At 32.6% G+C, this 27,998-nt stretch overlaps 2 protein-coding genes across 3 annotated transcripts in view; one reads left to right on the top strand and one right to left on the bottom strand.

The window, feature by feature from the left end:
- Positions 1-90: 90 nt before the first annotated feature.
- On the bottom strand, positions 91-27,339 carry LOC143045842 (uncharacterized). Its single transcript, XM_076218641.1, has 3 exons — positions 27,218-27,339; positions 24,069-24,590; positions 91-5,361 (listed from the first exon to the last, which is right to left on the bottom strand). The coding sequence occupies exons 2-3, from the start codon at positions 24,574-24,576 to the stop codon at positions 3,290-3,292; spliced, it is 2,580 nt and encodes an 859-aa protein (XP_076074756.1). The 5' UTR covers positions 24,577-24,590; positions 27,218-27,339; the 3' UTR covers positions 91-3,289.
- The window catches only part of LOC143045841 (transducin beta-like protein 3), a 46,584-nt gene continuing 45,852 nt past the window's right edge, over positions 27,267-27,998 (top strand). For both annotated transcript variants that reach the window (XM_076218639.1, XM_076218638.1), the window contains exon 1: positions 27,267-27,419. In XM_076218639.1, coding sequence (XP_076074754.1) covers positions 27,400-27,419 — 20 coding nt within the window. In that variant the 5' untranslated portion in view covers positions 27,267-27,399. The remainder of the gene's footprint in view (positions 27,420-27,998) is intronic.

Here is a 27,998-nt window from a genome sequence, read left to right as displayed (position 1 = left end):
TTCCAACAGGGTCAGAATAACTGGTATGTAAGCAACTAAAGGTCACAGTAGTAATGCAGGTTTACAACAGAAATTCATAAAAATACAGTGTAATCAAGATGATTTTAATATTTCAATGAATAATAATAACAATATTATATTACAATGATAAACTCTAATTATTCAAATGTATTCAATTGAAAAAGTTCTTGAAATCATATTTTGTTTAATAAAATTTAAAAGGAAAACTTCTTTTTTAACAGTTACAACTTTCCTCAATAAATTAAAATTCCTTTTTTCAGTTTTGGCAAATGTTTGTAAATTCAAACTTCAACTATATATACTAAGTTAATTTTTCTTTATTAATTTTTTTTGGCTGTGGTAATATACCACTATTTGTGTTTGTAATCTGGCAAAACAATGATTTTTTTTTATCATAAAATGAAATGGCTGCAATTTACTATGTCCCACATACCCGGTAATCAAAATTATTTGTTGCAAACTAATTCATCCATTCAATCATGATCTTGATATATATAATAGGCAGAATAAAATGATGCCCAGTCAGTGGCGGATCCAGGGGTCAGAACCCCCCTATTTTTTGGACAATCAATGCATTTGAAAAGAGGACAAATAGTTAAACCCCCCTTCCCCTTTGTTCTGGGTTGGGAAGCCCCCTTTTTAAAATGGCTGGATCCGCCCCTGCCAGTGTTTTTCATTTATGGACAGAAAAGCAATTAACAGTCAATAAATGACCTGGTGCAAATTTAGGGAAGGCAGGTTTAAAATTTGATTTTACAACTTAAAATTAAATTGCATTGTAGAAAAGAATGTCGATTGAATGACACCTTATCTTAGTAATGGCTTTGTAACAGTCAGTTTCATTAATGTTATTATAATTTGAGGGAGCTGATAATAAAATCTTTATAATCATATAACTACCAGTATTATTACCCTTTAGCCCAGTGACCCCTATATCATTCCTAAGATCTTGGCTGACTTCAGTCGAAAATTATGATATGACATACATGTAGCTTCTACGGTAATAATAAAAAAAAATTGTAACCAGATCTATAGACCTTATGTAAAAAAATATCATTTCAAAGAAATTAATTTATTATTCTATTATACCTTGCAGAAACAATTTTCATAATACATGATAAATAATAAACACATGCTTTATTTCTTTAACCTGTTTTTTAACATTCACATATCAACAGTGGTAGTTTTTCACTGAACTCAGGTTTCAGCAGCATATTCAGGTGGAGGATTCCGGGGGTTGGACCCCCCCTCCTTTTCTAAATGGCTGGATCCGCCCCTGAGGCTTATGACTTCTCAAGAATGAGACCTTTTACTGCGAAGTGAAATGATAAAGAAAAACATGTCTTTATTGGCAAAATTGAAATGTGACACTTTTACTGAAAGCATATAATTTAAATTCATTGGCCACTTATTTCTCGAATACACATGAAGTTGACTGCATAAAGTATGCTAATTAAAACATTTTTTTTAATATCTTGACTGACAACTTAAAGACTCTAATAAAGAGTGTGACAAAGCATTTCAAATTACAATTTTTATACATTTAAGTTGAAAGCAAAGCACGCTTAAATTTAATGACCAGACCTTGATATTCATAATACTCATAAATAAAAGAAAGCTTTCATATTATCCTACTTTATAATCTAAAATATAAAACTGAGAAAAAATTTTTAAAAAATCACAACCCTCATATAAAGGATACATATCGGAAACATTTCTAAATATATAGGATACAGAATTATGTATTATGAGTCAAAGAAATCTGAAAAATTCTGGGAAAGACAATTAAAAACAGTTATTTGGCTACTTTTACACGATATATCAACCCATTTCATTTCCCTTGTTGAAAGCTTATAAGGAAATCATTCATTCATAAAGTTTTCCTAGAGAAAAGATTTTACTTTCAAAGTTTGGTTTCAACTTACAGAATATAAAACTAACAGGAACAAATACAACTTACACTCCATGTGTATTCTATCCATCAGATACTGCACTTTCTTGTCACACAATCTGTTATTCTATCTTTCAAGATTTTTATTCATTTAAAAAGTGTTTTTTTATAATTTTAAATTTCTTTTTGTTTTTTTATAATTTTAAATTTCTTTTACTATCCAACAAAAAATAACAAAAATAGTAAATGAATAAGTTATACTAAGTACTGTACACAGTACAATATACAAGGATCCTCTCTAATTCTTTATTTGAAACCCAAATCAGTAGGTATCACATTTCAGCATAAAACAGTAATATATGTGACTGTGTGGCTTTTACTTTTTAAATTTCTTATTTGGATGTATTCAAAAGATTTTCAATAATTTAACTAACATGAACATGTCAAAAACAATATTTAGCACTAGAATTTAGCCTTAATAAAGACATTTTGAAGAAAGTTATAAATAGGACATCCGTGACAGAAATGAAATGACTTCCATTTAATTATTACCTTTGTTATATATAGATTGCCTCCTTATTTTGTTTAACTTTTCAATTTAATATTTATAAAGATAATTATCTATCAAAATTGAATTTTTGAGTAATTTAAAAAAAAAATGTGACTTGCTCATTCACAATATAACTGTTTTAAACTCAAAGTACATACACGAATTAACCTGATACTGTGAATTATAATAACAATTATAATGATTTTCATAAAAATGTTCCTGAATTGAAATATTTCCAAAAGAAATTACCCCTTTGAACTTCTTTACATGTCACAATCTAGTCAATGTGGTGATAAATGTTGGATATATCTATCATACAAACATTTAGAATATCTCTACAATAACAAAAGTAGATTTATACCATGAAAAAGTCAAACTAACTATGCTTCTTAAACAGTAGAAGTAAGGAGTAGGATGGACAAGTAAGATAGTAAGATGGAAAAGTATGAACATCCCAGACAAAAAGGTTATGAAATCCTTAAAAAAGAAAGCTTCTCAAGTCTGATTATTTCTTAGGTGACCACAATTTCCCAATAAAATAATTAGGATGGACATATTGTCACAAGGGCAAACAAGATCAAGTTGTATTGTAATCATAAATTAATAACATTAAAATATCTTGCCTAAACTTTTTTTAAAAATTTTATGCATTTCCTTAAGTTGTGTGTATTTTTAACATTGTTTTAGAAGTAAATAACTGAACTTTTCAAAAATAATTTAAAAGAAACCCATTTCATTTCTAGTGTCCTACTCCTTCCTATTAGACAAACATGTACATCAATCATCAATATAATAAAAACTAAACTTGTACCAATAGTAAAAACTTTCTAATTAGGAGACCAAGTGTCATCCGTTCCTTCAGAATCAACTTCATCAATCAGTTCTAATACGGTTTTAGGAACTTCTACGTCATAGCTGCTTCCACTGCTGGCTTCATCTGATATAGTGTCATCTGTCTGTCTGTCATTAGCTGAAGGCACCCATGATGTATCTGAATCAGATTGTTCTCCATTATTATTATCCTGGTTACGCATCCTCTTTGTATCAATATCACAGTCAATAACACTAGTTTTACGCTTCCTATCGTCAGAACTTGCACCATTATTTACATTACTATCTCTAGTATCAGAATTTTGGTTTTTAGATAGATCTGTATTAGATGATTCAGTCCCTATTCCACTATCACTACAGTTACTGTTTTTCGACCTTCTTCTCTTAAAATTGTACCCTGCATCACTATCTGTCTCTGTACTATCAATATCTGTGGTAATATTTAAATGTCTAGAATTTCCAGCTGTTTTATTTGATTGGTTTAGATTTTCATTGTCATTTTCATGTGCTGGACTGGATTGAGATATGTGTCTATCATGTGTTTCATCTACAGGTGTTTCACTCCTGTCAGAATCTGGTGTACAGGATCTGCTGCTTCTGGAACCGGATCTACTCATATATGAACGTAATGTAGAACTACTTGAGAGTGATTCATCAGAATGTGATATACTCCTTACATGATCTAATGACCTTGACCTACTTCGTGATAGTCTCTCTATTGACCTTGACATACTTCTCGATCTTGATCTACTTCTTGATATTCTGTCTATTGATCTTGACCTACTTCTTGATAGTCTGTCTATTGACATTGATCTACTTCTTGATAGTCTGTCTATTGACATTGACCTACTTCTTGACCAAGTTCTGTAATGTTCACCTGACTGTGAAGATCTTGAAGATGCCCACCTCCTTCTTACATGTGGTCTCCGTAAATTATCATATGATCTTGATCTACTTCTATTTGAATCAAATGATCTTGATCTACTTCTTGAATAATTGTAAGACCTTGATCTTCTGTGAAAGTCATATGATCCACTTCTTTCTGACAGGATAGATCGGGATCTATTCATGTGTGAATGATAGCGTGACCAAAACCGGCTTTCATCTGAGTCATATGACAATGATCTACTTCTGTGCGAACCACGTGATCCAGATCTATTTGAGTCAAATGAATGTGAACGAGACCTGCTAGACCTCTGTATATCTGACTGATGATCAGAATGATGTGACATGCTTGATCGACTTGATCTCCACCAGCGAGTTGGTGTATGATCTGAATCACTGTCAGAGAGACTGTATACAGTGTGATCACTATGGTGACTCAAATCGTCATTGTTGTTACTTTCGTCTTGGCTGTCATGATCACCCTCATTAAGATTTAAGCTAGTACTACTATCCGTGGCAGTGCTACTTCCTGTGTTACTATGGTTATTGTTGATTGGAGTTGGAATGTATTCCATGATATTGTTTAAATTTACATTTGTACTTGGAGCAGTGTCTGAAATTCCAGCAGATAAGCGATGGAATATTCCCTCTCCCATTGGTAATTGTTCTTGGTGTGTATGGTGGCTCAAATCTAATGCTTGATCAGTACCTAAATGAGCATCTGTAGCGTTACGGTTAGGACTTGGTGAGCGTATATCATACACATATCTTGATGATCTTGTTTCATAACGGGGCCATGGAGCATGAATGACAGGTGTTGTTGGTCTACGACTAGGGTAAATAACGTATTCTCTGAACCCTCCATTGTCTGCACTTGATGATGTTGTTGTAGTAGTAGTAGTATTTGTAGCAGTAGGATGACTAGTTGCTGTCAGTACTAAATCAGGCTGGGAGAAATGACTGTCTTGATCGTCACTGTAAGAACTTCCTGACAGGTAATTATACATAGAATCATTGTAATCACTATCAGAGGGATCCCAACTGGTTCCCCAAGCATCTGGAAGATTCCATCGGTTACGAGCTAACTGTTGCTTTAATCTATCAACCTCTTTCTGTAACTTTTGTGTCAAAGCATTTAGTTCTTTTACTTTTTCTTGTAGTTTGTCTACTAATTCACTCTTTTCTGAAAAAATAAGCATAAGAATATTTACAATACATCTGATAAAGTTAAAATGTTTAAAAAATTTCCTCAGTAAAAAATTCTTGTTATACTATGTTATTAAGCTCAAAAACTTTTGGGATTTTTTAATATACTTGCAACTAGGTACTTCATTTGAACTTTGAAGGATAATTGTCTCGCTGGCAATCATACCACATCTCCTTATTTTTATATCCATTCTATTTAGAAAAATTGTGCTAAGTTTTTATTATTGCAAAACATCATTTGGACAGGTTTTTGCCAAAAAAAAAAAAATGATTTTAAACTTTGATAGTATTATTTTATTTGTCTTCAGCATTTCTTGAAATCATATTTCTGTCCATTGCACAGCAATCGAAATAATAAATGCATGCATATCATTTCTGTATTAATTTTAACTGCAATCAAAATGACCTAGCAATGTTATCACTGTTTTTGTAAAAGGTTATGTTGAGTATCTGTCATTGAGATAGCATATTCAAGGACTTACATGTATACAGCCTGAGATTTTACATTTTTTAATGTGAGGGATGAGCATGATAACTGACAAATGTAACTGATTAATAATCGATAACATGAAGGTATTTTGTGTAATCGATTAATAATCGATTACTCAGATTTCTGTATGTAATCCATTGCAATCAATTACTTTATCAAAAGTTATTACATTTTTCAATTAATGTCAATTTCATGCTTTAAAATTTTAATAACAGATGCCCTGCAGGGTGCAGCTTTATACGACTGCAACCCTGAACAGTTGGGGCAAGTATGGACACAACATTTTAGCTTGATACAGCTCTGAATTTGGATTGTGATTGAATAGTTGACACAACATAGGTTTCTGACACAGAATGAATGTGGTCTAAGAACTTAAACTTAAAAACTTAAAAAAAATTAATTTGACATTTACCTACACAGCAAAAAATGCATACCCGTTTTTCATGCGTAAAACAGGCGTTTTACGTATGTTATAAAACCAATGTAAAATGCATATTGAGGACCAGGCATGTAAAACACCTGTTTAAAACGTATGTATAACGCATGTTAAACGCACGTAATACGAGCGTGAGCGTAAAACATGCTTTAAATAATTACATATTACGCCTGTTTTACGAGTAAATGCATGTTAAACGCCACTTGAGATCGAGCAAATCATGCGTTTTACATATATTTTTTGGTCCTCTGACAACACCCGTTTTACGTATGTTTTTGGGGTCCTCAACACCTGTTTTACGTATGTTTTTTTTAAATGTCCTCAAGACCTGTTTTCAGTATGTTTTTCTCTGCAAAACCTATTTATACATGTTTTTGTAGTCTTCAAAATCTGTTTTACTTGTTTATTTTTTTCCACAGGACCCATAATATATTCTTGGTTTTTTTTGGTCATCTTCACCAGTTTAATGAGAGTTTTTTTTGTATGGGGTAACACATCATCTGTTTAACATTTTTTGTTGTCCGAAACATCCAAAAAAATTCCAAATACATTATGAATTTTTGGGTTTTTTTTTCTAGTTGGTATAAATAGATTTATGAGCCAAAGATATTTGTCTTTTCTTACGTTAAACACTTTAAATTTGATTTTTTTTACATATCTTCGTGTATGTATATAAATCAGACTTGGGATAATTGTAAGTGTAATCGTTAATAAGCTGTTATTGATTACAATTCAAGTAATTATTAATCAGTCAAAAATCTGATTACACGTAATTTAATTTAATCAATTACTTTTCAAATGACCTGTAATCCTGATTACATTTTGATTACATTCTGATTACAATGAAAAAAATCTTGAACTGTGTTTATGGTCAATAAATTAACCTTTTTGTTATTCTTACTTAATAGATATTTAACAAGTTAAGATAGTTTGGTTTACTTTATCAAGCATGTTAATTGATTTGTATACTTCAGTAAAAAATAAACTGTTACAATATTAAAAAGTCATCATTAGCCTAAGAAGGCCTTAGTAAAAAATATTGTACATATATTCACAATTTATAAAAGATGTACATATATATATTTGATAAAAAAAAAACTGTTATATTTAAGCAAAATTATATTTTTCTTTAACCCTGAATAATAATCTTTTGTTAATATTATGATTATTGTAAACTTTGAATTAACAGGTAGGAAACCAATTAAGGTTTGTTTTCATTGTAATTTCTAATTAAGTATAGTGGTAGGACAATACAATGTATATATGATAAAAGATCAATCAGACATGTGAAAATTACTCAAAACTAAATTAAAAGTTGGACAAATAACTTGTTCAAAATAAGCAAATTGTGTATGTACTTAGACTGGACAAGTAAAATGCATTGACTTAAAGAACTTGTATTTTGTTTAAAATTTGTTAAAACAATTCTATTAAATTTTTACATAATTTTTATCTGGTAACTTTATTTGATCCATATATCAACTTCCAAAAACTGCATCTTGTAATACATATAAAGTCTGGAAGAGGTCAGAAGACTAACAGCAAACTCTTTATAAAGGCTTTAAGCCATATTCAATTGAAGTCAATTTTTTAATTGTACTAATGAACTCAAAATCATTCAATTTTTTTTGTCGTGTTTTTGAATTTTCGGATCTGCGCAGAAATATATTCCCGTTTCCTGTCTTGTTTACATGAGACTTTGAATAAAATGTATATTTATCAGTCTAAGAAAGGAACTAACACTAATTCATTTAAAAAAAATGTTTGTTATTAAAAAAACGTTACCTGATGACAGCGTTTCTTTGTTTACATTGATATGACGTCATAACTTAAATAACGTCACAACTTAAATCCCTAACAACAGATCTACATGTAGAACCAATATTGGAAACGTTACTGTATTTCCGTTTCTCTTTTTAACATAGTTGATTTAAAAAAAAATCATAGACTTCGTCCCCATTCACAGGTTATGCCTGCCTCATATCATGGGGACGAAATTCCCAATTACGGTAGAAAAATCAATAAAAAAAAAAACAAAAAAAAACAAATCGGGAAAATTTCCTGAATTTTTCATTCTACTAATGAACTCAAAATCGTTACTTTTTTTTCAGATCTAGTTCCTGTCACGGTTTTCCTGGCATTTGTGCATTTCTGTCTTATTTGCATGAGACATTGAAAAAAAAATATTTATCAGTCTAGTAAAATAAGATTGGAACATGTGGAACTCAATACAATTTCATTGTTCGATTTGAAAACAAAAGGCTCTCAAGAGCCTGAATCGCTCACCTTAATTCTTTTGGTTAAATCTCTCATCAATGATTATTTTGGCTTTTCAATTTATTTAAATGTTTTTTGGATCGTCCTATTTTCTTCAAAAGCAAAAAAAAAAATTATTTTCTCCGATGTTCTATTTTAGCCATAGAAGCTATGTTTCTTGACATACAAGGAAATAAAATATAAAATTTATACTAGATACTATGAAACTCATTTAGCCTAAGTTTGGCTGAAATTGATACAGCAGTTTCAAAGGAGAAGATTTTTTAAAGTAAGTCAACATGATGAACAAATTGTGAAAAAAATCTTTAAAGGGCAATAACTCCTTAAGGGGTCAATTGACAATTTTGGTCAGATAGACTTAATTGTAGAACTTACTTTGCTGAACATTATTGCTCACTTTAAAGTTTATCTCTATCTATAATAATATTCAAGATAATAACCAAAAACTGCAAAATTTCCTTAAAATTATCAATTCAGGGGCAGCAACCCAACAACAGGTTGTCTGATTCATCTGAAAATTTCAGGGCAGATAGATCTTGACCTGATAAACAATATTACCCCATGTCAGATTTGCTCTAAATGCTTTGGTTTTTGAGTTATAAGCCAAAAACTGCATTTGACCCCTATATTCTATTTTTAGTAATGGCGACCATGTTTGTTGATAGATCAAAACTTCGGATACAATTTATAAACTAGATACCCTAAGGAACATTCAGTTAAAGTTTGGAAGTATTTGGCCCAGTAGTTTCAGAGGAGAAGATTTTTGTAAAAGATAACTAAATTTACAAAAAATGGTTAAAAATTGACTATAAAGGGCAATAACTCCTAAAGGGGTCAACTGACCATTTCAGTCATGTTGACTTATTTGTAAATCTTACTTTGCTGAACATTATTGCTGTTTACAGTTTATCTCTATCTATAATAATATTCAAGATAATAACCAAAAACAGCAAAATTTCCTTAAAATTACCAATTCAGGGGCAGCAACCCAACAACGGGTTGTCTGATTCATCTGAAAATTTCAGGGCAGATAGATCTTGACCTGATAAACATAATTACCCCATGTCAGTTTTGCTCTTAATGCTTTGGTTTTTGAGTTATAAGCCAAAAACTGCATTTGACCCCTATGTTCTATTTTTAGCAATGGCGACCATGTTTGTTGACAGATCAAAATCTCGGATACAATTTATAAACGAGTTACCCTAAGGAACATTCAGTTAAAGTTTGGAAGTATTTGGCCCAGTAGTTTCAGAGTAGAAGATTTTTGTAAAAGATAACTAAGATTTACAAAAAATGGTTAAAAATTGACTATAAAGGGCAATAACTCCTAAAGGGGTCAACTGACCATTTCAGTCATGTTGACTTATTTGTAAATCTTACTTTGCTGAACATTATTGCTGTTTACAGTTTATCTCTATCTATAATAATATTCAAGATAATAACCAAAAACAGCAAAATTTCCTTAAAATTACCAATTCAGGGGCAGCAACCCAACAACGGGTTGTCTGATTCATCTGAAAATTTCAGGGCAGATAGATCTTGACCTGATAAACAATATTACCCCTACCTGATGGAAGCGTTTCTTTTGTTTACATTGAATATGACTTCATAACTTAAACAATGTCACAACTAAATCCCTAACAACAGAACCAATATCGGAAACATTATGGTATTCACGTTTTTTTTTATCAAAATGTTTTAATTAAAAAACTGGAGGCTCTAAAGAGCCTGTGTCGCTCACCTTGGTCTATGTGAATTTTGAACAAAGGACGCAGATAGATTCATGACAAAATTGTGTTTTGGTGATGGTGATGTGTATGTACATCTTAATTTACTGAACATTCTAGCTGCATACAATTATCTCTATCTATAATTTACTTGGCCCAGTAGTTTCAGAAGAGAAGATTTTTGTAAAAGATTACTAAGATTTACGAAAAAATGGTTAAAACATGACTATAAAGGGCAATAACTCCTAAAGGGGTCAACTGACAATTTTGGTCATGTTGACCTATCTGTAGATCTTACTTTGCCAACATGTATTGTTTTTTACAGTTTATCTCTATCTATAATAATATTCAAGATAATAACCCAAAACAGCAAAATTTCCTTGAAATTACCAATTTAGGGGCCGCAACCCAATAAGGGGTTGTCCGATTCATCTGAAAATTTCAGGAAAGATAGATCTTGACCTGATGAACAATTTTACCCCCATGTCAAATTTGCTCTAAATGCTTTGTTTTTTGAGTAATAAGCCAAAAACTGCATTTTGCCCCCATGTTCTATTTTTAGCCATGGCGGCCATCTTGGTTGGTTGACCTGGTCACCGGACACATTTTTTTAACTAGATACCCCAATGATGGTTGTGGCCAAGTTTGGTTACCTGGTGATAACGTTTCTTTGTTAACATTGCATATGACGTCACAACTTAGATAGTGTCACAACTAAAATCCCTAACAACAGAACCAAAACCGGAAACTTCACAGTATTTCCGTTTCTTTTTTTTAACAAATATTTAAGTTACAAAAAAACAATTCATACAGACTTCATCCCCATTTACTGGTAATTCCTGCCTCATATTAAAGTGTAATGGGTGACATAATGTTCATGTATGTCTCTAGTGAACTTTTGTGGTTTATTAAATAGATGAAGTTGGAAGTTATCATTTTAAAATATACTAGAACACACCCGTGATATCGCGGGTCCGTGACTGAATTAAAGTATATAACTATGCGCAAGACTTATTTTTGTATTAGTATTGTCATCTGATAAAGTCATGCCAATTATAAGATAGTTATCACAATTTTCTCTGCTTTCAAATCTTTCTGTTTGAAACCGTCTAACTGGAACTTATCAATTATTGGTAATATTAATTATTTGGAAAACAAAAGGTCCTGAGATGGAGTATTTTTTTAATCAACAGCATGGTCCTATATTAGTTATATATAAAGTTGAATTCTTTGATTCGCTGTTTTACGTCATGCCCGCTAACAAATTGAAAACTGTACATATACGCCTTATTTTTAGTATTTGTATTGTTATCTTATAAAGCCTTACTGATTAAAATACTACAATAGGTAAAATTTTGACAATTTAGTAGTGTCAACCCTGTGATTATGACCCGTGCATATAGCATATCCTGACACCGTTTGGTGGTGCGCCTGTCATTTGAAGAACATACAGATAAGGTAATAGGTAACAGATGAATATACTATTGGTATCGGTATCGGACTCGACCCGGAACTTCTTAATTATTGGCAATATTAATTACGTGGAAAACAAAAGGGCCTGGAGTGGTGTAATTTTTAATCTACACCTTTGTACTATATTAGTAATATATAAAGTTGAATTCTTTGATTCGTCGTTTTTACGTGATGACGGCTGACAAATTGGACCTCGTAATTTTAGAATTATAGATATACAAAAATCCTTTTTAATTCATTGAATTCAGATGTAATCATGATTACTTTGCCAATGTAATCATCAATTTAATCAGACACTTTCAGAATGATGTAATCATCAATTTAATCAGACACTTTCAGAATGATGTAATCATAAATTTAATTTAATCGTACAAATGACAAAGTAATTGTAATTGTAATTGTAATTTAATCAAACCGGACCCATCTCTGATATAAATCAATGAGTATATCATTGTAGTAATTAGTTGGAAATCAAAATGGCAACATTTAAATATGATGGTGTTGTCTGTCCTTTTCAACCTTTGCCTCCCTTCCACAACTGTTTTTAGCAAGGCATACATTTACTGTGCGCTATATTACAATTAAAATTGAAGCTTAATATTTTACGACAGCCATGACAAAAGCCTCATGGAAAAGATTATCAATTACCATTTAGAATGAACTATTCGCCTTAAACATGTTAAAGATGTCTTTTGGTCTTTATGCTGGTTTAACCAATGTTTACGCAATATCTCCTTTTTTCTATTTATGTTATACTCAGAATATAATCTACTGAAAAGAATTGGTTATACTCAAGCCAATGTGAAGAAGAAAAGGTACATGTATTAAGGATAAGACATCATCTTTTGCTGTTGGTCAATGGAAATTTTGTTGACTACAATTGTGATTTGAATTAATGGATTGTTGGTTGGTTGGTTCTTTGATAGAATTTGAAAAAAGATCTCAAAATATGATGGTCATATAAACACTTCAAATTTGGTTATTTCAATTCTATTTATTTAACAACTACATTTCTTTTGGGACCCGATATTCACAATCATACAAAATGTGTGTACCATAGTTCTTATTTCATTCGCATTATGTGGTATTTAAATGTACTTGTGGTTGACAAGTATATATACACTCCAAGTTCACTCTGCCTTGCTCTTGGTCTCACAAAACTGTTTAAACTGTTAGTATTATTTAAACTATTCTCCTGTTTACAATATTATAATTTTTGCACATGCATTCCTTCATTTACATGCACTTCTCCTTGTAAGATTCCAAGGTCATGATCAATTAATCCTGTTGTTCATAATCAACAATCCTATCCTTTGAAAATTGTCTAAGGCAGCTGTAATGTAAAAACAAAAGAAAATGTATTTTGGTGGACCCTGGGCAATCATTTTTAGCTCACCTGGCCTGAAGGGCCAAGTGAGCTTTTCTCATTACTTGGCGTCTGTCATCATTAACATTTTACATTTTGAACTTCTCCTAAAGAATAATTTTTACAGGCCAGAGAGCAATTTTACTAGCCTGGGCTGCCACTCAGCGTGAAGACTGCAGTCAGGACCCCATGGGAAATGCATACAAATGACTTCTTTTAGAGAACAACTGAATGGAATGAAACCAAACATAGCATAAATGTTCCTTATGAGGTGTTGACCAAGTGTTGTTACTTGGTAGCCAATCCATCATCCAAGATGGCTGCCAGCGGGGGACTTAGTTTAACATACATGTAGGATCCTATACATGCATACAAATGACTTCTTTTAGAGAACAACTGAATGGAATGAAACCAAACATAGCATAAATGTTCCTTATGAGGTGTTGACCAAGTGTTGTTACTTGGTAGCCAATCCATCATCAAAGATGGCTGCCAGTGGGGGACTTAGTTTAACATACATGTAGGATCCTATGAGAAATGCATACAAATGACTTCTGTTAGAGAAACTGAATGGAATGAAACCAAACATAGCATGAATGTTCCTAATGAGGTGCTGACCAAGTGTTGTTACTTTGTTGCCGATCCATCATCTTAGATGGCCACCAGCGGGGGACTTAGCATAACATAGGACCCTAAGGGAAATGCATACAAATGACTTCTTTTAGCGAACCACTGAATGGAATGAAACCAAACATACATGTAGCATTGATGTTCCTTATAAGGTGCTGACCCAGTATTGTTACTTTATAGCTGATACATCCGTTTTGGTACAGCCTCAACGGATGGTGAGCCAGGCCTTTAAAGCATGCTGGCTAAAACATGCTTTATCCTTACATAAAAGATACGTTTTACAGACTTTTCAAGCGTACCTAAAACATGTGTTTCACTGTTTGCTGTGTATTATGGTCCAATATCCAAAATCTAAATACATGGTTAGATTCAGCATATCATAGAACCTCAAGAATTCAATTTTTGATGAAATCAAATATATATATAATGTTCAATTTTATACCCTTTAATACACCTCAATGTGGACCAATTTATAACCAGGCCCAAATATTAATAATCTAAATACATGGTTAGATTCAGCATATATATATTGAAGAACCCCACATACATGTATTCAATTTGTGTTGAAATCTGGACCCATCATCAAAAATCTGAGTACATGTTTGAAAACTGGACAATACTGTGCAATTGAATATTTCTTGCTATTGCGCAAAACTGTGCAATTGAAAATTTCCGGCTATTTAAGGAATGACTGTAATATTTTTTCTGTCTAAGAAGAAATAACATAAAAAATTTGGTGCACACTGAATAATTTTAAACCGTAGAAAACCATGAAAAAATGTTGATGACGTTACAGTCACATGACTAAATTATGTCTATGGGCTGATAACAAAATAATGTAAGCCAATCAGAAGATGTGTTACATCCAAAATTAAATTTTTGAGCAATACTGTGCAAATGAAAATTTCTTGTTATTGCACAATACTGTGCAATTGAAGATTTCTTGCTATTGCGGAATAATGTGCAATTGAAAATTTCTTGCTATTGCAGAATACTTAAAGGGACACTAGCTAAGAGATATATAAACTAGAGGCTTTAAAGAGCCTGTGTCGCTCACCTTGGTATATATGTGAATTAAACAAAGGAAGCAGACAGTTCATGACAAATTTGTGTTTAGGTGATTGTGATGTGTTTGTACATCTTACTTTACTGAAATTATTGCTGCTTACAATTATCTCTATCTATAATGAACTTGTCCGTGTAGTTTCAGTGGAAAATGTTAGTAAAAATTTACAAATTTTATGAAAATTGTTAAAAATTGATTAAATAGGACAATAACTTCTTAGGAGGTCAATTGAGTCTTAAATTGCTGTACATTATTGCTGTTTACAGTTTATCGTTATCTATAATAATATTCAAGATAATAACCCAAAACAGCAAAATTTCCTTAAAATTACTAATTTAGGGGCAGCAACCTAACAACGAGTTGTCCGATTCATCTAAAAATTTCAGGGCAGATAGATCTTGACCAGATGAAAAATATTACCCCTTGTCAGATTTGCTCTTAATGCTTTAGTTTTTGAGTTATAAGCCAAAAACTGCATTTTACCCCTATGTTCTATGTTTAGCCGTAGCGGCCATCTTGGTTGGTTTGCCAGGTCACAAAACACAATTTTTAAACTAGATAGCCTAATAATGATTCTGGCTACGTTTGGTAAAATTTGGCCCAGTAGTTTCAGAGGAGAAGATTTTTGTAAAAATTGACTAAGATTTATGAAAAATGGTTAAAAATTGAAGATAAAGAGGCAATAACTCCTAAAGGGGTCAACTGACCATTTTGGTCATGTTGACTTATTTGTAAATCTTCCTTTGCTGAACATTATTGCTGTTTACAGTTTATCTCCATCTATAATAATATTCAAGATCATAATCAAAAACAGTAAAATTTCCTTAAAATTACCAATTTAGGGGCAGCAACCCAACAAAGGGTTGTCTGATTCATCTGAAAATTTCAGGGCAGATAGATCTTGACCTGATAAACTAGTTTACCCCCATGTCAGATTTGTTCTAAATGCTTTGGTTTTTGAGTAATAAGCCAAAAACTGCATTTTACCCCTATGTTCTATTTTTAGCCATGGCGGACATCTTGGTTGGTTGGCCGGGTAAAAAAACACAAATTTTAAACTAGATACATCAATGATGAGTGTGGCCAAGTTTGGTTTAATTTGGCCCAGTAGTTTCAGATAAGAAGATTTTTGTAAAAGTTAACGCCATACGACGGATGCCAATTGAGGAGAAAAGCTCACTTGGCCCTTCGGGTCCGGTGAGCTAAAAATCTAAATTTTTATTTTTTTCTGTTCAATCAATAATGAAAGTGAAGTAGTGAAATAACAATTCGCTTTTTGCAGCCAAAATGGTTCAATTTTGTCAAATTAGGCAAAGAAACATTGATAATTACTGATTCACTTGCAAGTGAATGAGTCGACCTCTTTAAATCCATATTCATGTGCACTTCAATTTAACCCCTAGCTAGAGATTGACAACGCATGGATTGTACATGTACTGGTTATTTAAAGAAAAAGAATGTCAACAATGAAAGTGAAACTACGGTAAATCATTTGATTACTAATTCGATGCACATAAAATCATTCTTATACTGTTAAAAACAATGAGAAAAATCTATTTTTAATCAATAAAACAAAATCAAAAAGACCTAAAAAAATCCAATTGCACGTGTTGATTTAATCTATTCATATCTTTATTCATGTTTACATCGCTTATATGGTCATCTGAGATCAAATAGACAGTTAATTAGATGGTGTCTTGACTAAAATACACACGAACCTATATATTATCTACCACATGCTCTGTAAACTGTTTATTTTATACTTTTGATAGTTCGGATAAATGTTTTACACTGTCATAAATCAAATATGAGAATTTGAGTCAAATCTGTGACCATGAATTTGACAGCTAGTGTCCCTTTAATATAATAATTTTGGACCCCAATTTGGACCAACCTGAAAACTGGGCCCATAAATAAAAATATAAGTACATGTTTAGATTCAGTATATAAAAAAAAAACCAGAATTTATGTTTTGTTTAAATCAAGCTTAGTTTAATTTTGGACCTTAATGTAGACCAATTTGAAAACAGGACCAATAAAGGGCTGCGCTTTAGCGCATGATATGCCCGTTTCTCTTTTAACTTGTCTTTTATGCTTTAAATGAATTTATATGATCAACTAGGAATAGTGTGAGCCTGTCAAATACCCCCCCCCCCCCCAAATAATAAATAAAAATGCACAAAAAAATTGTCACTATTAAGGCTACCTCAAATTTAACTAAGTTTGTTGTCTTAATTTTTCATCCATACATTCTATCTTGTTCATTACTTAAGAAAACGTAAAATCTAAAATTTATAAAAATGGAAAGGGAGCTTATGTCAATAGATATAAACAATTTATCAAAGTTGCATAAAATTTTGTGAAAGTGTTAGTTATTGTCCCAAAATTGGAAAATCCCCTCTTTTTTAAGCATAAAAATTCATAACACGGAAATGTAAAATCGGAAATTTATAAAAATTGAAAGGGAACCTACATCAATAGATAAAAACAATTCACCTAAGTTTCATGGATATTGGTGAAAGCCTTTTGGAGTTATTGTCCGAAGAGTGAAAAATCCCCCTTTTTTTATGAATAAAGCCCCATAAATCCAAAACTTAAAATCTGAAATTTATAAAAATTGAAAGAGACTTACATCAATAGATATAAACAATGGTTTACGTCAATAGATATAAACAATTCACTTAAGTTTCATGGAAATTGGTGAAAGTGTTTTTGATTTATTGTCCGAAGTGTGGACGACGGACAGACGGACAACTGTATACCATAATACGTCCCGTCTAAAAGACGGGCGTATAAAAATTAAGAATCTGAATACACTGTTTGATTTGCCATATCAAAGAACCCTAATAATTCATTTCTAGATGAAATCAAACAAAGTTTCATTTGGCCCCTTTTTCATTGGGACCAAAACTCCCAAAATCAATCCAAACCTTCCTTTTGTGGTCATAAACCTTGTGTTAAAATTTCATAGATTTCTATTACCTTATACTATTGTTATTGTGCAAAAACCAAGAAAAATGCTTATTTGGGACCTGCTTTTGACCCCTAATTCCTAAACTGTTGGGACCAAAACACCCAAAATCAATCCCAACCTTCCTTTTATAGTCATAAACCTTGTGTTTAAATTTCATAGATTTCTATTCACTTTTATTAAAGTTAGAGTGTGAAAACCAAAGGTCTTTGGACGACTTTGACAACAACAACGACAAGGCCAACAATGAAGACGCCAACTTGTACCAATATACGACCAAAGAATTTTCAATTTTTGGGTTCGTATAAAAAATATAGTAAGTTAAACACAATGATGTTGCTCTACAGCATTTCAAACACTACCCCATCCCTAGGGCCAGGATTTTTTAATTTGTTGGTTTACGGATCCGCCGACCCGATTTTGCCGAATCCTAGAATAAAAATAAAATTGACTTTTCATGCTTTTTTATTCCCGCCAACCCAAACAAGTACTTTATCCCTGAAAAATAATTAAATTCTTCCTTTTTTATTATGAAATGCATGAAACACTAACAAAATTGATAACACTCTCTGTTGTGAAAAAATAATTACATTAGATAGATATAGGAAGATGTGGTGTGAGTGCCAATGAGACAACTCTCCATCCAAACAACAATTCAAAAATTAAACCATTATAGGTTAAAGTACGGCCTTCAACACGGAGCCTTGGCTCACACCGAACAACAAGCTATAAAGGGCCCCAAAATAACTAGTGTAAAACCATTCAAACGGGAAAACCAACGGTCTAATCTATATAAACAAAACGAGAAACGAGAAACACGTATATATTACATAAACAAACGACAACTACTGTACATCAGATTCCTGACTTAGGACAGGTGCAAACATTTGCAGCGGGATTAAACGTTTTAATGGGCCCAAACCTTCTCCCTTTTTCTGAAACAATAGCATAACATCACAATATATAAAAACATACGATAAAATATCAATTGGCAGACTTAACTCAATCAAACTAGAGGGTCCAAGGACCCTGTGTCGCTCACCTGATATTTTTATTTACAATTGTTGCATGATAAATGCAACTGTTGTACTGTCATTTAGTTTCAGAGATATAATACTAAAAAGTGCATTTGAAACCTATGTTTTATTTCAGCCATGTGGGCAGGCAGGGTCATCATACACAGTGGTCCCTGGATATCCTAGTGGTGATTTAAACCAAGTTTGTTTAAATTCAACAGTTGTTTCAGGGGAGAATTTTTGTAAAATTTATCTAACAAGAAATGCAAAGTAATGAGAAAGGTGTGAAGTAGTTTTGTTGTTGCGCAACCCCCCCCCCCCCCACTTTGCCAAAACTAGAGGCTCTAAAGAGCCTGTGTCGCTCACCTTGGTCTATGTGACTATTAAACAAAGGAAGCAGATGGATTCATGACAAAATTGTATTTTGGTGATGGTGATGTGTTTGTACATCTTACTTTACTGAACATCCTTGCAGCTTACAATTATCTCTATCTATAATGAAGTTGGCCCAGTAGTTTCAGTGGAAAATGTTAGTAAAAATTTACAAATTTTATAAAAATTGTTGAAAATTGACTATAAAGGACAATAACTCCTTAGGGGTCAATTGACCATTTCGGTCATGTTGACTTATTTGTAAATCTTACTTTGCTGAACATTATTGCTGTTTACAGTTTATTTCTATCTATAATAATTTTCAAGATAATAACCAAAAACAGTAAAATTTCCTTAAAATTACCAATTCAGGGGCACGAACCCAACAACGGGTTGTCCGATTTATCTGAAAATTTCAGGGCAGATAGATCTTGACCTGATAAACAATTTATCCCCCTGTCAGATTTGCTCTAAAGGCTTTGGTTTTTGAGTTATAAGCCAAAAACTGCATTTTACCCCTATCTTCTATTTTTAGCCATGGTGGCCATCTTGGTTGGATGGCCGGGTCATCGGACATATTTTTTAAACTAGATACCCAAAAGATGATTGTGGATAAGTTTGGATTAATTTGGCCCAGTAGTTTCAGAGGAGAAGATTTTTGTAAAAGATTACTAAGATTTACGAAAAATGGTTAAAAATTGACTATAAAGGACAATAACTCCTATATGGGTCAACTGACCATTTCGGTCATGTTGACTTATTTGTAAATCTTACTTTGCTGAACATTATTGCTGTTTACAGTTTATTTCTATCTTTAATAATTTTCAAGATAATAACCAAAAACAGTAAAATTTCCTTAAAATTACCAATTCAGGGGCAGCAACCAAACAACAGGTTGTCAGATTCATCTGAAAATTTCAGGGTAGATAGATCTTGACCTGATAAACAATTTTCTACTAGTCAGATTTGCTCTTAATGCTTTGGTTTTTAAGTTATAAGCCAAAAACTGCATTTTACCCCTATGTTCTATTTTTAGCCATGGCGGCCATCTTGGTTGGTTGGCCGGGTCCCTGGACACATTTTTTAAACTAGATACCCAAAAGATAATTGTGGCCAAGTTTGGATAAATTTGGCCCAGTGGTTTCAGAGGAGAAAATTTTTGTAAAAGATTACTAAGATTTACGAAAAATGGTTAAAAATTGACTATAAAGGGCAATAACTCTTAAAGGGGTCAACTGACCATTTCGGTCATGTTGACTTATTTGTAGATCTTACTTTGCTGAACATTATTGCTGTTTACAGTTTATCTCTATCTATAATAATATTCAAGATAATAACCATATAACGGCAAAATTTCCTTAAAATTGCCAATTCAGGGGCAGCAACCCAACAACCGGTTGTCCGATTCGTCTGAAAATTTTAGGGCAGATAGATCTTGACTTAATAAACAATTTAACCCCATGTCAGATTTTCTCTAAATGCTTTGGTTTCAGAGTTATAAGCCAAAAACTGCATTTGACCCCTATGTTCTATTTTTAGCCATGGCGGCCATCTTGGTTGGTTGGCCGGGTAACCGAACACATTTTTTAAACTAGATACCCCAATGATGATTGTGGCCAAGTTTGGTTAAATTTGGCCCAGTAGTTTCAGAGGAGAAGATTTTTGTAAAAGTTAACGACGACGACGGACGACGGACGACGACGGACGACGGACGACGACGGACGCCGGACGCCAAGTGATGAGAAAAGCTCACTTGGCCCTTCGGGCCAGGTGAGCTAAAAAGCAAAAAGGTAATAAAAAATTATCATATAAGGGCAATCTATCCTATTCATGATTTCTGCAAAATTCAGTTGATTGTGCAAGGGTTGTATAGCCAGCTGAGGTCGTTAAAAATTCTCTTTCTTTTGTTGTTGCAGATAGATCTTGACCTGATAAGCAATTTTACCACATGTCAGATTTGCTCTAAATGCTTTGGTTTTTGAGTGATAAGCCAAAAACTGCATTTTACCCCTATGTTCTATTTTTAGCCATGGCGGCCATCTTGATTGGTTGGCCGGGTCACCGTACACAATTTTTAAAGTAGATACCCCAATGATGATTGTGGCCAAATTTGGTTTAATTTGGTCCAGTAGTTTCAGAGGAGAAGATTTTTGTAAAAGATATCTAAGATTTACGAAAAATGGTTAAAAATTGACTATAAAGGGCAATAACTCCTAAAGGGGTCAACAGACCATTTTAGTCATGTTGACTTATTTGTAGATCTTATTTAGCTGAACATTTTTGCTGTTTACAGTTTATCTCTATCTATAATAATATTCAAGATAATAACCAAAAACAGCAAAATTTCCTTAAAATTACCAATTCAGGGGCAGCAACCTATCAACGAATTGTCCGATTCATCTCAAAATTTCAGGGCAGATAGATCTTGACCTGATAAACAATTTTACTACATGTCAGATTTGCTCTAAATGCTTCCGTTTTTGAGTGATAAGCCAAAAACTGCATTTTACCCCTATGTTCTATTTTTAGCCATGGCGGCCATCTTGGTTGGGCGGGCGGGTCACCGGACACAATTTTTAAACTAGATACCCCATTGATGATTGTGGCCTAGTTTGGTTTAATTTGGTCCAGTAGTTTCAGAGGAGAAGATTTTTGTAAAAGATATCTAAGATTTACGAAAAATGGTTAAAAATTGACTATAAAGGGCAATAACTTCTAAAGGGGTCAACAGACCATTTTGGTCATGTTGACTTATTTGTAGATCTTACTTTGTTGAACATTTTTGCTGTTCACAGTTTATCTCTATCTATAATAATATTCAGGATAATAACCAAAAACAGCAAAATTTTCTCAAAATTACCAATTCAGGGGCAGCAACCTATCAACGGGTTGTCCGATTCATCTGAAAATTTCAGGGCAGATACATCTTAACCTGATAAACAATTTTACCCCATGTCAGATTTGCTCTAAATGCTTTGGTTTTTGAGTTATAAGCCAAAAACTGCATTTTACCCCTATGTTCTATTTTTAGCCATGGCGGCCATCTTGGTTGGTTGGGCGGGTCACCGGACACAATTTTTAAACTAGATACCCCAATGATGATTGTGGCCAAGTTTGGTTTAATTTGGTCCAGTAGTTTCAGAGGAGAAGATTTTTGTAAAAGTTAACGACGGACGACGACGACGACGGACGACGGACGACGGACGCCGGACGCCGGACGCCAAGTGATGAGAAAAGCTCACTTGGCCCTTCGGGCCAGGTGAGCTAAAAACGTATGATTACACAATGAACGAATAAATTTGATCTGCGATATCTGAATACAAATGCACAGTTAATTAAATATTAGAGACAAACATTCATGACCAAAAGGCTAACAAACAAATTCAAACACACTGAGAAATATTTAACCAATCAATGTTCACTTTAGAAAAAAAACGGTTTTTTATAATCTTGAAGTTTATACAAATGTTGTAAGAATAAGTGAAAAATTGAAGATATTACAAATAATCAAAGCTGGTATACAGCAAAGATCCATATAAATAAAAAATGATGTATGTTTCATTATAATACGTTATTCTGATTGGCCAACTGCACATCACATGTTATTCCGTAAACAGTTGCATGAGACAATAACATTTATCATGCATGATGACACGAGGTCCCACAATAAAGTGCACAGGTGAATTAATTAAAACTGGATAAAAATCGTGTTTTCATGATCATAGCTAAAAAAAATGTAATTATAAGTATTGAATGCTTCTTTTTGTAACTTTATAGGGTTGTAAAAGCGTTGACCGTGCGTACATTTTTAGAATGAAGCGCTTCCGCGCTTCATACAAATGTACTTCCGTCAACGCTTTTACACCCCAATAAATGTACAAAAAGAAGCATTCAATTCTTAAATAAAACTTCCAGTTTACGTTTCTAAAAATAGACAAATCAATTATAACTGACCTTGAAATGTCGTTTACGCAAATAATTTTGCGGAACGAAATCTGTGTTTAAAACCCATTACACAATAAGTTTGTTTCCCTTATTTGTCATCAGCCTGTAAGATGCATTATCTCATAGAAATAGACTTGTCCAAATGTGGACAGGTGGAAAGCACCTTGGAAGTAAAAGTTCTGAATATCAACAAGTCATTTAGAATTTTCTTGTTTCATGGATAATAAAAAAATAAATGTCGTCCATTTGGATTAAAAACGGGAATGCATTACACTAGATTAACCCGATATTCTCGTTTTTTTCCCCGTAGACGAGTCTATTACGTTTTTGACACGTGTGTTGAAATTTATTTTCGTAAGACGTTTTTTTACATTTTTTTCTTTATTAGTTTTCGTTTTTGAAGATCATTACTCACTAAGTTTTCTGGAATTGATTAAGAGCTACGCGAATTTGTTTTTCTTGTTTGTGAAAAGACATTTTAATTTCGTCTTTGACTGTGAACACACCAACCCCCCTTTTTTACGGCAAATCATTAGACAATGTCATGCGATATTTATGACAGCTGAGCAAGAATATTTCATCGAAATAAAATTTGAAATGATGACAAAATAGCATAAAAAACATTTTGTTAGGAAGGTGAAATGTATATTTATTTTGCATTTTTTTTCTGTCCTGAAAGATATTTTTTTTCTTTTTTTTCCCGACCGACGAACCTACTTTTTCATGGGGAAAATCCGTAAACCAACAAATTAAAAAACCGTGGCCTAGTGTTTCTGTGTCAGAAGGTACATCCAGAAAAGTGCTTCAGATATACTGGCACATTATTTATAATTACAGCGTTAATTTCACTTCCTTCTTTTTTGTTCTTATCTTCTACACCTACATTTTTTATTCAACTTTAAATTAAAGAAATACCTTGATTGAACTTTTGTAATTCTTCATAGCAATCATGTGTGTCATACACACATACAGGAATCATTAGTCCACAACGACCAATACATAACTTCTCCCTGAATTCACAGACTTGGTTCTCATGTTGGTCTTTGTCTTTTTTAAGTATCATTTTATCACAGCGATTAAATCGACACTTTAGCTTCCTGTATCCACAACCCTCAACATGGTTAACATAAATTTCTAACATTACTGTTTCTGCACAACCATTATCTTTAAAATCACAGAACATTAGCAAACGATTTATCATGTTTTGTACTATTGGAAGGACTGGTTTGAGTTGTCTTTTCTTGACTCTCCTACGACAGGTTGGACAGTTACGATGATTGTTCAGCCATGTTGTTATACATACATTACAGAAGACATGACGACAGGGGCTCTCCACAGGAGACTGAAGGACACACTGACATATACAACATATTAAATCTGGGTCAGGCGGCTGACAAAACTTTTCTGTATCATACTGGGACATCTTTAATGGTTCATCTACAATAGAACAAAAATATTTACTATGTATAATATTTCAGCTTTATTTGAATAAAAAGAGAGCTTTTCAATCAGTGTGAAACACATCCCCTCTTTCATGTGGACTTCTAGATAGCCCTATATATTTACATGTTACTGTACGTAGATTTCGAATTCAATTTTTTTATCAGAAACAAGTTAAATTCCTCTATAAGAATATTTTTGGCTTGTACAAAATTATATAATAACATACATGTATCTGCAAATTTGTATATCAGTGCAATTTCAATAAGAACATTGTAATTAACATAATACTTATACAATAGACCACTTTTGAGTTTGTCCGTCCGTTTATCTCAAGAACTTAACATGTACACAGAAACCTGATATGCACAGATCTTCAAAGTCTTACAAAATTGTTCCACAGAGGCTTGTAAATGAGCGGTATTTTGAAGATTACAGACAAATGATATTTTCATAGTTGGAGTCACTTTATTAACACTTTATCAGAGCAATAAGTCAAGAAAAGCAGAAAATATGTACCAATAAATAATAATCACTTGTTTAGGTATACTTTTACCCCTTACTGATTGAATAGTATTAAAAATTTCAATGTGCAAAATGGCTTAACTCTTAAAGATTATTACAACAGACCAGGATGCCTTTTTATTACTGTACATTTTTGTACCAGCATCTATCATCGTGTGATGTGTTTTCATACTTATAACAATTTTCACTTCTTACGGTTTTCACTGAACATCAAATTGAGATTTTATTCCTGTGTGTACTAAAATTTTAAAAGCATGTTCTGTCGAATGTTTTTAGGTTTCTAGATTTTTTTGTCAAGGCTTACTACGATTTTTTTCTGTTTCTGATTATTTTGTGATTTTCGTGTCAAAAAAAGACGTCATATGTTTTCGAATGAAGTAAAAACTGAATCATTACAAGGACAGGAAATGACTATAAAATCAGGAAATTAGTATTTTTCAAAGTCGTGGTTCTGGTAATTGCTTGAATCATAGAAAAGGTTGTTTAATTCTTTGCAGTACTAAAACTAACTGGCAAATAGTTTTATGTTGATGTTTCATGTGCTGAAATTCTAACATTTTGTTTTTTTTTCAGATTGACACTGGGTTTCTACAAAAGACCTAATTTTTCTTAATTTAAAATGCAGTTTTCAGATTTGTTATTAAATGTAAAAAGCTTATAATGTTTTCATCTTTATGTATCAAGGTTGCATAAAAAGAATTGTCAATAGAATGTTGAATGAATGGAGTTTGAACAACCATTTTTATATAAGAACCCAGTTAATTTTCACTGGTTGGTTTGTAATAAAAACTACCAAAAAAACACATGACAGTCACATGTATGTCTTGAAGTATCTGACAGACAAACGGCATAGCTGTGTTTCATGTAACCCTTCAGACTTTTTCTCAACAACTATTCTAGTGATGCATATTTTTGGCATTGAATGAAAATGGCTGGAACAGGTCAGTTTTATTAAATTTGTTCTAACGTCTTTTAAAGCGATTTTTGTAGTTGTAGTGTGGTTGTTGTTCCAAATATAGAAACCAAAAAACATGTAACAATATATGCATGTGCAATTGAAACCGATGAAATATGGATGATACGAAAACATATATGACACGACGATATATGTAAGGATCTCACAAAATTATGTACAAATTTTTTACTAAAGTTCACAATCTAATGAATGTTGGAGGAGTTGTATCCACAAAGCACATACAAAAATGTACAGTATTACTGAATACAGATCAGAGCTTTGACAAACTAAGCAAATACGTACATGTAAATATAAACAAGATGTTTATTGAAAAGACATACATGTATGGCTGAATATAAAATTAATATTAGAAATAATTTTAAATATGGTTGTGGATAGTTCACTTGTTGTTTAAATAGAGGTTTCATATTTGCATGTCAAAGTATGAGGGTCTGCTCATTTCAAATCCTAAGCTGTAGACTGCCCATAACCCAGTAAGTGACGTCATACTTATAGTTCGGATGTCAATAATGTGCAAGAAACAGGAAGTCCTGACAAGAATAATAACATGGCCAGTCTCAGGAGAAAGAGTTACGAAGCTATAAATAATACCAACATTAACTAATTTCCCCAAATAAAAAGAACAATTAATAAGTAAACAAAGTGACCACCATTTCAGTATGTTGACTGTTGTACACAGTGACTAAACCCAATAACATATATATTAACACTGTTCCTAGTCCAAATAATTATGACGTCTGGACGTAGAAAGGCATCCCAGAAAAAAAAATAGCCTTTGCCAGACGTCATAATTATTTGTGGACTACCCTGTTCCCAGCTTAACCCTAAGATTATGCAATTTCGTAATTATTATATGTTCCAATAAAATATTTGATATGATTTAATTTTACTAATAAGAGGTAAGAAACTGATGTATAATAAAAATTAAAAAAATCAGGGACTTAGGTGAGATACGCTTTGTATAGCAAGATAGAGCAATAATCCCAAACTTCAGATTTACAGAAAATCATGTCAGATAAACTTTACAAAGAGACTAAAATACTCAAAAAAGGGAGTTTAATCAGTTTTCACAGTGAAAAGTTATCAAGCTTATTCTTATAGTTCAATAATTTTAGGATCTTACATGGTAGTATAATAGTGATTATATTTATTTCATAGCAGATGCTGGAAGGTTTTGGTTTTCATCCGTCAGTCTTCATCTGGTTTGATCACCCTTACTTTGACAGGGAACCAGTTCAAGCAAGGTTGTCGCCCTTCGGTTTATTTCCTACACGTGTGGTTCATAAACATTGACTACTAAATGATATGTCAGTCTTAAAAACAAGGTAATGATCCCACTACCATTGCCAAATTGGTACTTAACATGAGCAACATGATGGAAGGCACATGTGGAGCAGGAGATAAATACTGTTTCAGTGCACCTGCCTTTCCTGATTTTTAGTCCCAGGCAAAATTTTTAGTGTTTCTAATTTTATCAGTATTACTATAATGTTGTGGATCGTCTCCCAAAATTATGGGATATAATACAAATGGAATATAAAATTACATGGGCTTGATAATATGTAGCTTCGTTTCTTCTTCTTCTTGTCTCCGTATGAGCCTCCTTTAAATAGGAGCACCACCATAGTTATGGCGTATAAAGGAGGACATTTGGAGCCTGTATCGGTACAGATTAATGTGAGCATTTGCCTACCCAATTCCCCAGCCAGGCCGTGACGGGTCTTATTACCAGAAAGTGAACCTTCCCAAAACATAAATACAATGCAATCAAATAAAACATACGAACTCACACATTCACCTGACTCGCTCAGTCCTCAAAGTATAAAAAGTGTATTTTTTCTATGTATCAAATATCCTTTTTTTAATATCTGTGTGTTTTGAATGGGAGAGGGTCACCCCGGATG

The sequence above is a fragment of the Mytilus galloprovincialis genome, chromosome 9 (genome assembly GCF_965363235.1).
Source record: "Mytilus galloprovincialis chromosome 9, xbMytGall1.hap1.1, whole genome shotgun sequence".
NCBI lineage: Eukaryota > Metazoa > Mollusca > Bivalvia > Mytilida > Mytilidae > Mytilus > Mytilus galloprovincialis.
The sequence above is the reverse complement of the archived record's forward strand: the minus strand, read 5'-3'. Positions and strand labels throughout refer to the sequence as shown.

Coding starts and splice junctions, on each gene's coding strand:
- LOC143045842 (XM_076218641.1), bottom strand. CDS start 24,576: ATGTCCCAGTATGATACAGAAAAGTTTTGTCAGCCGCCTGACCCAGAT. Junction 5,362..24,068: donor ATTACAAAAGTTCAATCAAG/GTATTTCTTTAA, acceptor TTATTTTTTCAG/AAAAGAGTGAATTAGTAGAC.